At 48.2% G+C, this 14,932-nt stretch overlaps 1 protein-coding gene across 8 annotated transcripts in view; it reads left to right on the forward strand.

Moving 5' to 3' along the window:
- The window catches only part of OTUD5 (OTU deubiquitinase 5), a 30,612-nt gene continuing 15,680 nt past the window's right edge, over positions 1-14,932 (forward strand). For 4 of the 8 annotated variants that reach the window (XM_021716707.1, XM_021716708.1, XM_008066303.2 and 1 more), the window contains exons 1-3: positions 100-205; positions 2,597-2,656; positions 10,788-10,881. In XM_021716707.1, the coding sequence (XP_021572382.1) occupies positions 182-205; positions 2,597-2,656; positions 10,788-10,881 (178 nt within the window). In that variant the 5' untranslated portion in view covers positions 100-181. Of the gene's footprint in view, positions 206-2,596; positions 2,657-10,787; positions 10,882-14,932 lie in introns of all 8 variants that reach the window. The other 4 variants (XM_021716709.1, XM_008066302.2, XM_021716705.1 and 1 more) reach the window with 3 other exon arrangements.

Consider the following 14,932-nt stretch of genomic DNA (forward strand, 5'->3'; position numbering starts at 1 on the left):
GGTGGGCGTGGGCGGTGCCGTAGGCGTAGGTGGATGCTGCTCGGGACCCGGGCATAGCAAGAGGCGACGTCAAGCTCCTGGGGTTGGTGCAGTTGGCGGGGGCAGTCCAGAACGTGAGGAGGTTGGCGCCGGCTACAATAGTGAGGACGAGTATGAAGCGGCTGCAGCACGCATCGAGGCTATGGACCCTGCCACTGTCGAGCAGGTAAGAGCTCTGGAGTGAGGAGTGGGTGGCTCTGGCAAATGGGACCCCCAGACTAAGAAGGGACCCACGGAAGGTTTGAGATCGCCCCCAAGGGACCTAGGCCTGCTTGCAGAGCCTGACACTGCTCTGGTGGTAGTGGCATTAAACATCATCTTTCCTCCCCTTTAGGGACTTGGGGTGAGAGGCCCTAGATAAAGTGACGGACTTAAAGATGAGGTCTGAGGCCTCTTTTAGGACCTATAGTTGTCATCTCAGTCCCAGAGACCTCATCTTGTTGTGCCAGTAAGTGAGAATTCTCCAAGAGACACAGGCAAAATCCAGTTCCTCTTGAGCAGGGATGTCAAGTCTCTCCAAGGGACCTAGGTCTGTGTTCTTTTTCTCTGGGATAGGAGTCTGAGATTCCGCCTCCAGGGAACTCAAATATGGTGGAGAGCTCAGAAGTAGGTCTGAGCATGCCCAAGGAACCTAAAACCCTTTCAAGAGTTGGAGATGCTCTGCATACAAAACAACTTCCTGCTTCACTTGGTAACATGTCACAGGATCACTCAACAGTGGGACCTGAGACCTCAAGGGTTCTAAGCTTGCCTTCAGGGGCCTGAGACACTCCCTCTTCTAGAACCAATGGACTGACACACCATGTACACACACCCTGTAGAGAGTGGAATGCTCTGAGCTTTTCTCCAGGGATGTAAGATTCCCACCCCCACCCCTCATTTGGGGGACAAGGGCCAAAACCAATACCCAGGGACCAGCGACTCTGCTTGAGTACATGAAACTCGTTCCCCTTCTCCATGACAGGGATCTATGTTTCCTATTCATGACTTGAGACCTCGCTCCTTGGAGACAAGGGTCTGAATCTCTTCAGGGTCTTAAGCTTCTAAAGGATGAGCCCTCACACTCCACCAAGGGCCTGAGCCTTTTTTCAAGAAAATGAGATTCACAGTGTTTGGTACTGGGGCCTAAGATCCTCTTGCTTATGAACTGGGGCTTTTAGAGACTGGGTGTGAGGTCTCTTCAAGGGCCTGATATCCTGCTGCAGAGGTCACAGGGAGGGTGAGGTCTTTAGGAGACCTTTCTCCTCAGGAGTGGTGTCTGAGTGTTTTGGGGGGTTTGAGACCCTCTCCACAAGGACTCTTCTACCCCAATTATAAGAGACTAAAATACACTTTGGGGATATGACATCCTGTCTTTAGGTAACAGGGCTCTGAGGGCCTCCCCACATGGACCTGAGTTCTTCTTGGGGATATATATGCCTTGGGAACTTGAGCCTAAGACCACTCCTTAGGGAACATAGACAGCATAGAATCCCAGACTTGATGTCTGAGTCCTCCCTACAAATCTAAGCCTACCTTCAAGGGCCTGAGACCCACTCTGCCAAGGACATTTGAGCTTTCCTTCAGGGACAGGAGATTTTTACATATACCAATGACTGTTGTGTCTCTAGAGATAAGGTCTGAGCTTCCTCAAGGAACTGGAGGAACCCCTCAGTAGTAGAAGGACTCCTCTCTCCAGAGGTGAGCCCTGAGACCCTTGTCTTGAGGCATGGATGCAGGGTCCCTGGGAGGCAGAGTCCTGAATCTCACCCAAAGGGTTTGAACGTGATATCAAGTGTGTAAAGGCCTGTTCCCCACCTTAGGCCCTGAAACCTGAATCTACTTTGTGAGTACTGTCACCTCACTTCAGGCAACATATGTACATCCCAGTTATAGGAGCCTTTTAGGAACATAAGATTTTGTCTTGGGAACTTGGGCCTCAGACTCTCACTCCCCTTGGGGACATGAGTGGGGTGGGATTTGGAGAAAAAGAGTCTGATTCTCTTCCCAAGGGCCTGACCTTCCCCAAGAGATCCTTAGCCTGAGAGACTAGGACCTGGGCTCCCCCTTGGGCATGAGGTTCCTTCCACCACACCAGGCAGTCTAACCAGGGAGAAGAACATGAGGTCATCTTCAGTGTGGCTAGAGGCCTCTCCCATTGGACAGAAGGGCCTGGGTGCTCTTTAGGGTTGTAAGACCCCCTCATCCTGAGCCTCTCATGGCCAGGACCAAGAAGGGCCTCCTACTTTCTGTGAGAAGGTTGTCAGGTCTTGAAGATGTGGGGCCTGAGGCTTTCTCTCTGGAACTGGGAGAGATTCTGAATCTTTCCCTGACCCAGCTGTGCTTGCTTCCTACTTCCAGGGTCAGGGAAATATTCTAAGTTCTGAACTGCTCTCGACAAGCTTTTTTCTTCCCAGAGACAAAGAAGGAGTTTAAGACATCCCCACTCTGGGGAAGTTCTCCTCCCGCATCCCCCTTCCCTTTAGCTCAGGTAAATCTTTCTGTACTTAACGGGGCCAGGGCCTTGTCTTGAGCTCCTTGTTCTTGTTCTCGTCCCACCCATTATTACTTCTGGCAGGATAAATCATCTGGACTCAACAGGGTCAGGACCAGGAATTGTTTCTTCTCTCTGGTTGAGGTAAGGTCTCTCTTCCCTGACAAAAACAGAGAGTGATACATCCCTGGTTCCAGGGACAGAGAAGAAGGTCCTGTGCTGCCATGGTAATGAAAAAAACACCTCCTCACACCCCCACCCCTTGCAGTCCCTTCCTTATTCTTGTCTCCACAAGCCTATGAAAGTAAAGCTCTGTGGGGTCATGAAACCTACTCTTCCCAATGACGGAGGAGAGGCTTTCTGTCTCCTCTGCTTCTTGGGACAAAGATGATGCTCCTCTTCTACATGCCTCACCTGGTCCAACTTGGAACCTTTTGGGAATGAGAAGGGAAAATTCTTCCTGTCATCCCAATCTTGGTCCTAAACTGTCATTGGTGTTTATAGCCTGGAGGCCAGTTGGATTCCCTTGGGAATAGGGGAGTTGTTGAGAGGGAATCTGGATGGCACATCTGCTCCTGGCTCTGACTACTTGGGATTCTTGTTTGTCTCAGTTCTTTGGCTATACCCTTTAGGAGTTTTTTTGGCACACTGGGGTCTAGGTGCTGGGGAGGTGGTGATGTCAGGGGTTTCCTTTCCCAGGCATGACTGCCTTGCTGAGAGTACACCCTATGAAAAGGTTGACTTACAAGCCTTCTGAATTTAGGGACTCCAAAGACCCCTTTGAGAAGGGGCATGCATGCTGAGGTGGTAGAAGAAGCTGATGTGGCACTGTAGTCGGTGCCTGGGTTCCAACTGTGAGCCTGTCCGGGCTTTGCTGGATGAACCAGAATCTGTCTATGCTCTCTGGACCTCAGTTTCCTCACTGGTCAGGTAAGGTGCTGGTGAGGTGACATTCAGCTTTGGGATTTTAGGGAACTCGGTCCAAAGTCCTCTGGACCTGGAGGTGATAGAGAATGGTGGGTGTCTCTTGAGGAGAATCTAGACTCCTTCCCTGCTCCGTTGTCCCCTCCCAGCCATCCAGGACAAGTGGCCTGTTTGGTGTGAGTCTCAGAGTTGATGAGCAGCACTTTTTGTGGCCAGCTGTGTTGTAGTGCATAAGCTTGGTGGGGTTTCCCACCAGGGGCCTGTTGAATAGTGTGGAGAGATAGAATTGTGTATGGAAAGAGTTTGGGCTTTGAAGCCATACAGGCTTGAATTCAAACCCCGGTATTACCTGCTTAGCTGCTTTATGACTTTAGGCAAACTACTTACTCCTCAACTGCTCTTTGGCAAAAATCCACCCATGTCCAGAGTTATTGAGTGTGTGAATATCTGACTTTGCTTACCTGGGACTTTGACTGGTTCTTCCTCTTGCCCAGAATGGTCAGTTTGCCAAGGATCATCTTGGTTCTTCCTAGGAGCCTTTGTCCACTCCTAGTAATCTATTTTTGGTGGCAAAGACCCATCATTTGCCATCTAGAAGCCTGCTGATTCCTTTGGCTCTTCTTACTCCAACTGGAATTGGTGGGGAAGCAGGAAGGGATCTTTGCCCAGGCAGCATGGATTTGAGTCCTGTTTCTGCACTTAAGCTTTGGTATGGTCTTCAGGCAATTCTTTCTGGGTCTTGGTTTCTTCATCCATGAAATAGGTAGTGAGGAGGGAGGTTAGACTCATTGCTCTGAAGCAAGTTGTAATCTCTTCTCTAATTCCCTGTTCCTTATTCCCCTCACCCTTCATGAAAGTTTAAGTGGGACCCCTTGGCTTTTTGGGAGATGGGCTATGATAGTTCAAGCAGTGTTCGGTTTCCCTCTTCCAGGCTGGTGCTGTAGGCTTGCTGGTGGTTTTTTTTTATTTTTATTGAGTAGGAGTCTCACTCTCTCACTCAGGCTGGAGGGCAGTGGCATACTCCTGGCCACTGCAACCTCAACCTGCTGGGCTCAGGTGATCCTTCTGCCTCAGCCTTCCAAGTAGCTGGAACTACAGGCATGTGCCACCATACCCGGCTAATTTTTTGATTTATTGTAGAGATGAGGTCCTCACCAAGTTGCCCAGGCTGGTTTCGAACCAGTGGGCTCAGGCAATCCTCTTACCTTGGCCTCCCAAAGTGCTTGGATTATAGGCGTGAGCCACCACGCCCGGCTGGTTTTTTTTTTTTTTTTTAACAGCTTTGTCGATACATAATTCACATATCGTACAAGTCGCCAATTGACTTATTTTATTTTATTTTATTTTATTTTTTGAGTCAGAGTCTCACTCTGTTACCCAGGCTGGAGTGCAGTGGCATGCTCATAGCCACCAACCTCGTCCTGCTGGGCTTAGGCCATCCTTCCATCTCAGCCTTCCAAGTAGCTGGAACTACAGACATGCGCCATACACCCAACTAATTTTTAAATTTATTGTAGAGACAAGGTCTCACCATGTTGCCCAGGTTGGTCTCAAACCTGTGGGCTCAGGCAGTCCTCACCTCTGCCTCCCAAAGTGCTGGGATTACAGACAAGAGCCACTGCGCCTAACCACAAGTCACCAATTTAAAGTGTGTGGTTTAATGGCTTTTGCATTGTATATCCATCAACAGTCAATTTTAGAGTATTTTCCTCACCTAAAAAAGAAACCCTGCATCCCTTAGCCATCTTCCTCCCAATTTCCTCAACCGTTTCCAGCCCCTGACAACCGTTAATCTACTTTGTCTTGACTGATTTATCTTTTCTGGATGTTTCATAATAAATGGAATTATATGATATGTGATTATTTGTGACTTGCCTTTTTTCACTTAGCATAGTGTTTTCAAGATTCATCTATGTTGTAGCAGGTTTCTGGACTTCATTCCTTTCTGTTGCTAAATAAAATGATATTGTGGGTTTTTAATCTCCCTCCCCGAGTGTCCCAGCAATAAATTGGGTCTTGCTCTTCTCTCCTTCTTCTGACCTGGAGGGCTTGTGTTGGTCCTCAGAGAGCAGTGTGTCTGTGTTTCTCATTGGATTGGTTGCTTGTGTTTTGCCCATGGAGCCAGGCCAGTGTTCCTGGGTGTTTTGGGGGAGGGGGTGATATTGGCACTAGGGTTGCTGGGCCAGCTGTGAGGCCCAGAATACTAAACATCTCTTGGCCATGAGCTCTGGGAAGACATCTATCCATGAGCTGCCACTGCTGCTATCTTCCCTTGTCCTCTCTCCGCTTCGGTGACAGCTCATTCATTCATAGGCAAGGTCTGCAGCTCTGAGGCTGAGCTGTGAGGCCCTAAAGCTCAGACACCAAGGGAGTTGTGTTAGTCTCCTGTGACAAATTACCACAAATGGAGTTTTTAAAACAAATTGGCTTGGTACGGTGGCTCACACCTGTAATTCCAGCACTTTGGGAGGAGGAGGTGAGAGGATTGCATGAGCCCAAGGGTTTGAGACCAGCCAGGGCAACTGAGACTTTGTCTCTGCAATAAATAAAAAAATCAGTCAGGCATGGCTGTGCGTGCTTATAGTTCCAGCTACTTGGAAGGCTGAGGCAGAAGGATCACCTGAGCCCAACAGGTTGAGGCTGTGGTGGCCATGAGCATGCCACTGCATTCCAGCCTGGGCGATAGAGACTCCTACTCAGAAAAAAAATTAAATTATAAGCCGGGCTTGGTGGCTCAGCCTGTAATCCCAGCGCTTTGGGAGGCTGAGGTGAGTGGATTGCCTGAGCCGGTGGGTTCGAGACCCGCCTGGGCAACTTGGCGAGACCTCATCTCTACAATAAAAAATAAAAAAATCAGCCGGGCGTGGTAGCGCGTGCCTGTAATTCCGGCTACTTGGAAGGCTAAGGTGGCAGGATCGCTGAAGCCCAGCAGGTCGAGGCTACGGTGGCTGGGAGCGGCCACTGCACTCCAGTCTGGGCGACGGAGTGAGATTCCAACTCAAAAAAAAAAAAAATTTAAATTATAAATCAATAAATAAAACAAGTTCATTCGCTTATAATTCCGAAGACTAGAAGCCCAAAATCAGTTTCACTGGGGTGAATTCGAGGTGTTGGCAGGGCCACACTCCCTCTAGAAACTCTGGAGAATTCAAACCTTTCTAGTTTCTGGTGGCTTCCAATATTCCTTGGTTGTGGTTGCATCACTCCAATCTCTGCCTTCATCTTTACATTGCTTTCTCTGTATATGTGATTTTTTTCTTCAAATCTCTCACACTCACTCTCTGTCTCTTTTAATTTTTAAAACTTTTTTGTAGAGATGAGGTTTCCCTATGTTGCTGAGGCTGGTCTTGAACTTCTGACCTCAAGCAATCCTCCCACCTTGGCCTCCAAAGTATTAGGATTACAAGTGTGAGCCACCACACACTGCCTATCTCTCTCTTAAAAGGACACTTGTGATTGCATTTAGGTCCCACTTGCTACTCCAAGATAATCTCACCACCTCCAAATCCTTAACTTAATCACATCTACATTTTTAATTATAAGGTAACATAGGTTTTGAGGATTAGGGTCTGATATCTTTGGGTGGCCATTATTCAGCCTACTGAGGTATTGTTTCCCTTCTAGGGAGATAAAGGCTCTCTAAACTGGGCAAAGTCCTGTAATAATTGAGTCTGCCCAGTATCCCTCTTGGGAGGCTTGATATCACCATACCACAGATTGGAAAACTGTGGCTCAGAGCAGTTCATCACACGACTGATGATTGGTGGAGCTGAATTGGAACCTCAGTCAGTTGGATTCCATAACCTGCTCTGACTTCACTTGGGCCTTTAGTAGATTCCAGAGTCTTACCTCAGTTCATGGGATACTCTGGTGTCAGAGGCTTCGGCTCAGGGCCTGGACTTGACCTCCTTTGGCCAGGGCTTATCTGTGGCTGAACTCCCCTCTCCCCGCACCCCCCCCCAGCCCTTCTCTGAACATTTTTTTCCCCAAAAGAGGGAATGGCTAGAGTCTAAGCTCTTCAGGGTGCTGGTGCCAAAACCAGTGGGTGGCTAGTGATCTGGCCCCTAGATCTAGGCCTAGGTGCCAGTCTGAGTGCCCCAGAACCCAAACCCTGCTTGTGCAAGGTCTCGTTTGTTTTTAGGGATAAACCAGGATTTTCCCAGGATGGGCTGCCTGGGATGTCTTTACGTTCTCTCCATGTGGCTCATGAGGTCTCCCCTGTTGCCTCTACACTAGGTTTTGCTGGCACTCAAAACTCCAGCTTCTTTCTGCCTTTGTAAAATGAGGATGATGCTTCCTGCCACTTGAGCTGTGGTAAGGATAATTAAATTAGATCACCCTTTGCATCTGGCACCTGTCACAGGACAAGTATTCAACCAGTGTGAGTTAGTATAGTCTTCTTGGCCTTTCCCTGCCTAGTCCTATCCAAGACTTTAACTCTGCTGAACTCATTGCTGGGCTTCAGGCATCCCTGGTGCTCTGTAGCAGAAGTGACTTCGTTTCTCAACCAGTTAAGCATTTTTGGAGGTCTTGGTGTCTTAGTCCTTTGGTCAAGTGGCACTTCCTCTCAGGTGCCAGCCTTTGTGGCTGGGTCAGATCTGTTCCTCTGTTTCACAACACCCCATGTTTTCCCTTCTTTCACAGCCCTGCTCACACTGTGTGGTGGTTGTGTTTCCCTGCCCCTCCCCTAAGCAGTTTGTGAGCTTAATAAGGCTAGAGACCAAGTCTGATTCATTTATCTGTCTTCATTGCCCAGGCCAGGATCTGACTCAGTAGCTGTCTGGTAAATCTCTTTGTTGGATGAGTAAGTAGGAAGCCCTCTCCTCCTCTTTGATCTCCCTTTCTCTCCTCTCTCCATATCTGGGGGCAGGAAATTGCTGTGTTCCTTTCTCTTTTTAAGAACTCTTCCCATCAGGTCTGGGGCTATAGTTGTAGTTGCACGCTCTCTGCTGGAGACCCCTGGTTGAAGCAAGGCCCCATGATCTTGGAAGGTGGCTGGCCCTGTGAATCAGGGGTGGACTTAGGGGTAACTGGCTGGATTGTGCTAGTCCACAGTCTCTGGGGCAGGAGGGGCACCTGGACCACCGGAATGTTGTGTAAAAATGAGTCTTTGTGTTGCCCATGGAAGCCCATTAAGGACTTCCTGGTGCCTTTGTCATCTCTGGAAATTTAGCCACATCTTCCTGGGGTGTGGACTCTGCTAGTGGGGCTGGCTGGGTATTTCCTTGTTACTCCCCCTTCATCCCTTCCTGTCCAGCTACTCACCTAGGATTTTTTTTTTTTTTTGAGTTGGAGTCTCACTCTGTCGCCCAGACTGGAGTGCAGTGGCATGCTCCCGGCCACCGCAGCCTTGCCCTGCTAGGCTCTGGTGATCTTTCTGCCTCAGCCTTCCAAGTAACCGGAACTACAGGCACACGCTACCATGCCTGGCTAGTTTTTTGATTTATTGTAGAGACAAGGTCTCGCCAAGTTGCCCAGGTGGGTCTCAAACCCCGTGGGCTCAGGCAATACACTCGCCTCGACCTCCCAAAGAGCGCTGGGATTACAGGCTGAGCCACTGAGCTCAGCCTTTTTTTTTTTTTTGAGTTGAAGTCTCACTCTGTCACCCAGGCTTGAGTGCAGTGACATGCCCATGGCCACCACAGCCTCGACCTGCTGAGCTCAGGTGACCCTTCCGCTTCAGCCTTCCAAGTAGCTGGAACCACAGGCATGTGCCACCATACCTGGCTGATTTTTTTATTTATTGTAGAGATGAGGTCTCACCAAGTTGCTCAGGCAGTCCTCTTGTCTATGCCTCCCAAAGTGCTGGGATTACAGGCATGAGTCACCGCGCCTGTCTTCACCTAGGACTTTTGAGGGCTTCTTGGTTGTATATCATCTCTGTGCCAGTCTCTCCCCATCTGTGATTGGTGACAATCTCACTAGTATATGACATGTCATTTACAAAGCCTCTTTAGGTCCTGAAACGCCTCTGAGCCTCTTGACAACTGTGTCAAGTAGAGGAAACTGAGGCTTGGCAAATTTAGGCAGTTTACCTGAAATCAGGCAGCAAGTGAGTGACAGAGCTGTGATGGGAACCCAGAGCTCTTGGCCTCTGAACCTTGTGATTACTACTATGCTAGAGACTTCTCTCTGCTGGTTTTCCTGGGGGATGGGTTCTAGCTTTTGCCTAGGGGAAAAATGGCCTTGCGGAGAGGGAGAGGTAGTTGCTGTGTCTGGTTACTATTAACCCAGATCCAATAAATCCTTGGGCAGAGCAGTGTCCTCAAGGATTTGTGTTCTTATAGTTTCCAGCCCTGTTGCTGGGTCAGACTGGCTGTTTCTGGTAGCCAGCAGAGGGCGTGAGGGGCCAAGGAAAGGTCTGCTGCTTCTGGTTTGTTTTGTTTTGAAATGGAAAATATGTCTTAAGTGGTTACATGTATGGCCATTTAAAAAAAAAAAAACATGAAAATACGTATTTGTACAAGGTTCACTTCAGGGCCAGGTGTGCTTTGGAATTTAGAAAAATTTCAGAATTTAGAAAAGTCACCTGGTTATGTATGTTTTGTATTACATAACACCTCTAGCAGAGTCTGAGGCAGCACCTGATAATCAAACACCTGGGTGTTTTCTGCATAGAAATATTTGAATATTCACCCCAAGGGGAATAAATTCTTGTTATTTCCAGTCAGGTTATACCAAATGAGTTAGATAAAGACTTGGGATTTTCACAGCTTTTTGGGTTTGGAATTTTAGATGAGGGATTGTGTGCCTTTATAAATTAGGAAAATGAAGCAAAATCACCTGTATCACTAAGACTTAGGGATAATATTTTGTTTAACCTTCCTGATTTTGTTTTCATACGTGCTTGTCTATACATATATGTATATATGTGTTAGATGTGATCAGTCACTAATGAGATAATAGTTTGCACACTTTTTGCTTTATATAATAATCTTGGAATTTCCTAGCTGTTTGTAGGGGTCAGGATCTAGGCTCTTGCCAGTCCTTCTCTCTTCAACGTCTCCCCTAGGTGAAACTCCTTCAGATAGAGCCAGATTTTCTACCCAGGCATTTGCTGAGGCTGGGAGTGTGGCTTCTTGGGCCAGGCCCTCCAGGGTCAGCAGGGGCCAGAAGGCAGTTGAGACCTCTGCTCTCAGGGCTCCTGAGACCCTTTTGGAAGCAAGTCTTAGGTTCACCCAGACTGATTCCCTAAAAGAGTCTCCTGCTCCATATGCACAGAGTGGTCAACAGGGCGGAGAACTTTACCTTGCCCAGTGTCCTCTTCTGGGCCTCTGGGGAGCTTGAGGGCAGGGCATTGGGGAGGGGGTACAGGCCTTCCCTGTTGCTGACCCCCACCTCTTCCCTCCAGCAGGAGCACTGGTTTGAAAAGGCCCTACGAGACAAGAAGGGCTTCATCATCAAGCAGATGAAGGAGGACGGCGCCTGTCTTTTCCGGGCTGTAGGTGAGTCTCTGCCTCAGCCCTCAAGGGCCTTGGTAGGGCTGTCCCTAAGCTGTGTCCCAGTTACCAAGAGTAGCCCCTGAGATAAGGTTGAGGTGGAGTTACTTGATTTTTTAGGAACTCCAAGCTCCAGCTTCAAATTAGTATCTAGCCTTGGGTCCTGGGTCATGAGACATTGTGGTGCTACAAGAGTAATAATAACAGCAGTAATAATGATAAAGAAAATAACATCACTCAGGGACAGATTGTTCTGTCAGGCACTACAAGAAACACCTTTAATTCTCGCCCAAGCTAGGCAGTAAGGACTACTATTGCTTCCATTTGTCAGTTGAGAATAGTGGCTCAGACCTGGGGGAGTGACTTGCCCAGGGTCAAACAGATAGTATGTGGTAGATCTGAGATTTGGTGTCTAGGTTAGATTAGCCTGAGGCCCATGTTCTTAACAATAGCACACTGCCATCTCCCTGGGATATAAGGCACCTAAGTTTGCACCCAGATCCTATCTGTGGTATGTTTTGGGTCTCTATTCCCCAATCTGTATGTGTGTAGGAGGGTCATCAAACTACATCTTTACAAATTTCTTGTAACATAGAATTTTTTTTAAACTTAGACAAAAGTAGAGAAAATAATGAACCCTCATGTACCCATCATCCAGTTTCAAAATAGTCGTCAACACATGGCCAGCCTTGTTTCATCACTACCCCACCCACTCTTTCTCACTCCCTGAAACAAGAGTATTTTTAAAGCAAAACCCTGACATTGGATCATTTCATTTGTAAATATTTCTGTATGTTTTTATGACAGATACAGGCTTTCTCTTTTTAAACATAATTAAAATGCCGTTATTGTACCTAACAAAATGTATTCCGTAATACCACCTGTTATCCAGTCTAAGCTAGATCTTTGAGGCCCCTCTGGCTCTGAATCTGTGACCTAACAAGTAATTGTGAGGTCCTGTACTAGGTTGAAGGGGAAGCTGGAAGTGTGACCTTGTCTTTGGGGCTCTGGTATTGACTCAGGAAAAGTGCCCTGTGACAGGAGCTTTGAGCTGGGAGTCAGAAGACCTATCTTCTAGTTGTGGCCCTGATTCATAACTGCTGTGTGACCCTTGGCCTTTGTCTCTGAAATGGTGTTGATTCTCAAGGGCTCTTTGAGTTCCTTCTGGGTCTGTTATTCTCTCAGTCTGTAAGTATCTCTCAGGTTTACTGGTGGGTTGGACTGGTTCAGGCTCCACTCCTGGCTGTGCCCCTGATTCTCAGTGTGACCTTAGGCAAGCAGCTCTTCTTTCCTGAGTGTTTCTTTATCTGTAAAACAGGGCTAAAAGATCCCAGTGCTGTAATGATTTAATGAGGTTACTTTGGTAAATCCCAACAGTAGCATTGGTAAAACCTGGATGCTGTTTTCAGTGGTGCCTCATAGTCACAAGTGTTCACTGAAAGGGTGGAGTAGGTAGTCACCTCCCCATTCTACCAAGCAGAAGAGGTTCAGGCAGTGGACTCTTTTAGACTGACAAATATCTCAGCCCCCTACCCTTCTGGCTCAAATTTGTGTTCTCTCTGGAGTGTTTCCTATAAAAAGGGTTGGGGTTTAGGATCATCTTAAAAGGAAGACAAGAAACTATTGCAGGGGCCTGTTAGGTGCTGGACCTTGTGTTGAGACCTCAGGCTGGATGTGGGGTAATCAGGGCTGCTGGGTGGAGTTAGGGTCAGAGAATGCAGCTGGAGATCTGGGTCTTGGGCAGTCTTTTTTTTTTTTTTGAGTCAGTGTCACTCTGTTGCCCAGGCTGGAGTGCAGTGGCACACTCACAGCCACCACAGCCTCGAGCTGCTGGGCTTAGGCGATCCTTCTGCCTCAGTCTTCCAAGTAGCTGAAACTAGAGGCATGCACCACCACGCCTGGCTAACTTTTTTGATTTATTGTAGAGATGAGGTCTTGCCAAGTTGGCTAGGCTGATCTCAAACCCCTGGGCTCAGGCAGTCCTCTCACCTCAGCCTCCCAAAGTGTTGGGATTACAGGCGTGAACCACTGTGTTGGGCAGTCATTAAGGTAGACCTCAGGGCTAGTAAGGACTTGGCTTGTGCAGTAACTTGTTTCAGGAGCAGTATTTGTATATGTATCTATTTAGCTGTTCTCCCCAAACACCCCTTGACCTTTTCCCCCACTGAGGCCTTTCAGTAAGGGGCCTAAGCTTACAGGAAGAGCTGGCCATGGCAGGTTGAAGGCCATTCCTTATCAGCACTATGGCTATACATTTCCCCTGACTGGGCTGCACTCAGCTTTCCTCTGTAAAACCTTAAGTCCTGTGTCCTCTCCCTCAGAAGTACATGACCTCTGGTCTCTAGGTCTCATCTGGAGGTTTCTCTGGTGCAGAGTGTACAACACATGTACCTGGAAGGGGACTTTGTTCCCAGGCTTTTTACTGTCCCCCTGTTTCCATTGTAGCCTGGATAGGGACAGATGACAGTCACTTAGACTCTAGTGTGCAGGCCTGCAGGCTCTGGTTTTCTACTGTGCATTGAGTAGTGAAGGATCACATAACTGAGAGATGGACTTGGGAGGGAAGCAAACATAGAGGGCACTCTCGGTTTACTTGACCCCTGCTGTGTGCTAGGCATTTAGCTGTGTGCTTCAGGCTCACTGCAAAATTTGAGTCATTATCCCATGAGACAGGTGAGAAGATTGAAACTTAGAAAAGGGAAATGACATGTTCAGGATCATTAGTGGCAGAGATGGCATGGAAACCCAGAGGTGTCCAAAGAACACATTCTTTCTATAATCCTAAGAGCCTTGGCTTCTTAGCTTGGTTGTCAACTGGCTGGGTGACCTCAGCTATTTCCTTGACATCTCTGGGCTTTACCTCCTCCAACTAAGAGCACATGGTCCTCTATTGTTGGAGTCTTGAGGCAGAAACTTTCTGCTTTGCCTCTGAGGTCTGTGTGAACCAGTATCCATTGCTTGTGCTCAGTTCTCTCCTACCACCTGCTATTGGGGATTCATGAGCATCAGCAAAGGCTTGGGTGGGGTGGAGAAGGGAGCCTGAGTGTCTCAAAGGTATCCTGTGACCCACCCTGCTCCTGCTATGTTCAGATAACCTCTTCCTGGAAATGTGACTCTGCAGCTCTCCCTCCTCCCCTCCCTCCATGTGGCTTTGACTCAGCAGAAACCTCTGACCCTGACCATGGCCCTGGTGCTTGCCTCTGTGGGCAGAGTGGAGGTCATACGGTTGTGTCTGCATGGGCCACAATGCAGCTGCTAGGACTGTGTGTGTTAAAGCAGTGGGGCTCAGAAACACTAGTCATGCCAACTCCTCTGAGTCTTTTGGTCTTGGAACATGGACCATTAGCACTAGGGGTGCATCTTAGATCAATTTTGACTATTTTATAAAAAGGGAAACTGAAGCCTCAAGAGAAATCCAGGGCCCTACCCTATGTAGGTCACACAGTGTCAACATCAGTGTTTGAGGTTGAATCAGGCCACAGAAGAAGATTCCCATGGGCCATTTCCTGTATGCCACCTTCCTTTGGTCTCTCTATCCTGCATCCTTCAGTTTTCTCATCCTTGCAGCAGAAGTCCTTGAGCAGAGAAGCAGACATGTTAAAGACCAGGCTATCGAGAGAGATGAGTTCTCCTGTCTTCCCCACTGAGGGTGTGCCAATTGTGGTAGTTGAGGCCACGGACCAGGACACACCACAGCTGCTTGACAAGCAGACAAGACCTTTTTTCTGGCTCATGTCCTAAGGAAATGAGCCCTTAGTGGGACCAGGGTTCCCACTGGACCAGGAGGGTAGTAGTGAAGAGCAGACCAGGTTCCTGTCTCTCCCTGCTGCTGTGTACACAGATTTGTTGGTTTGCTTTTTAGTTCCCTGTAGACACCAATCTTCATTTTCTGTTCTTAGTGGAACTCGCTGTGGTTCTTCTGGCAGGCAGGCGGGTAGCAACCTGGGGAGTAGGCTGTTCCCAGATGTCTCTAAAGCAAATGGTAGGACTCTGTACTTGAATCCCTGTAGAAAGGTGATCCAGGCTTTCCTGGATAACTCTGGGTACATATTGGTTA

Source organism: Carlito syrichta, unplaced genomic scaffold, assembly GCF_000164805.1.
Source record: "Carlito syrichta isolate Samal-C Ts95f unplaced genomic scaffold, Tarsius_syrichta-2.0.1 Scaffold308875, whole genome shotgun sequence".
NCBI classification, from domain to species: Eukaryota; Metazoa; Chordata; class Mammalia; order Primates; family Tarsiidae; genus Carlito; species Carlito syrichta.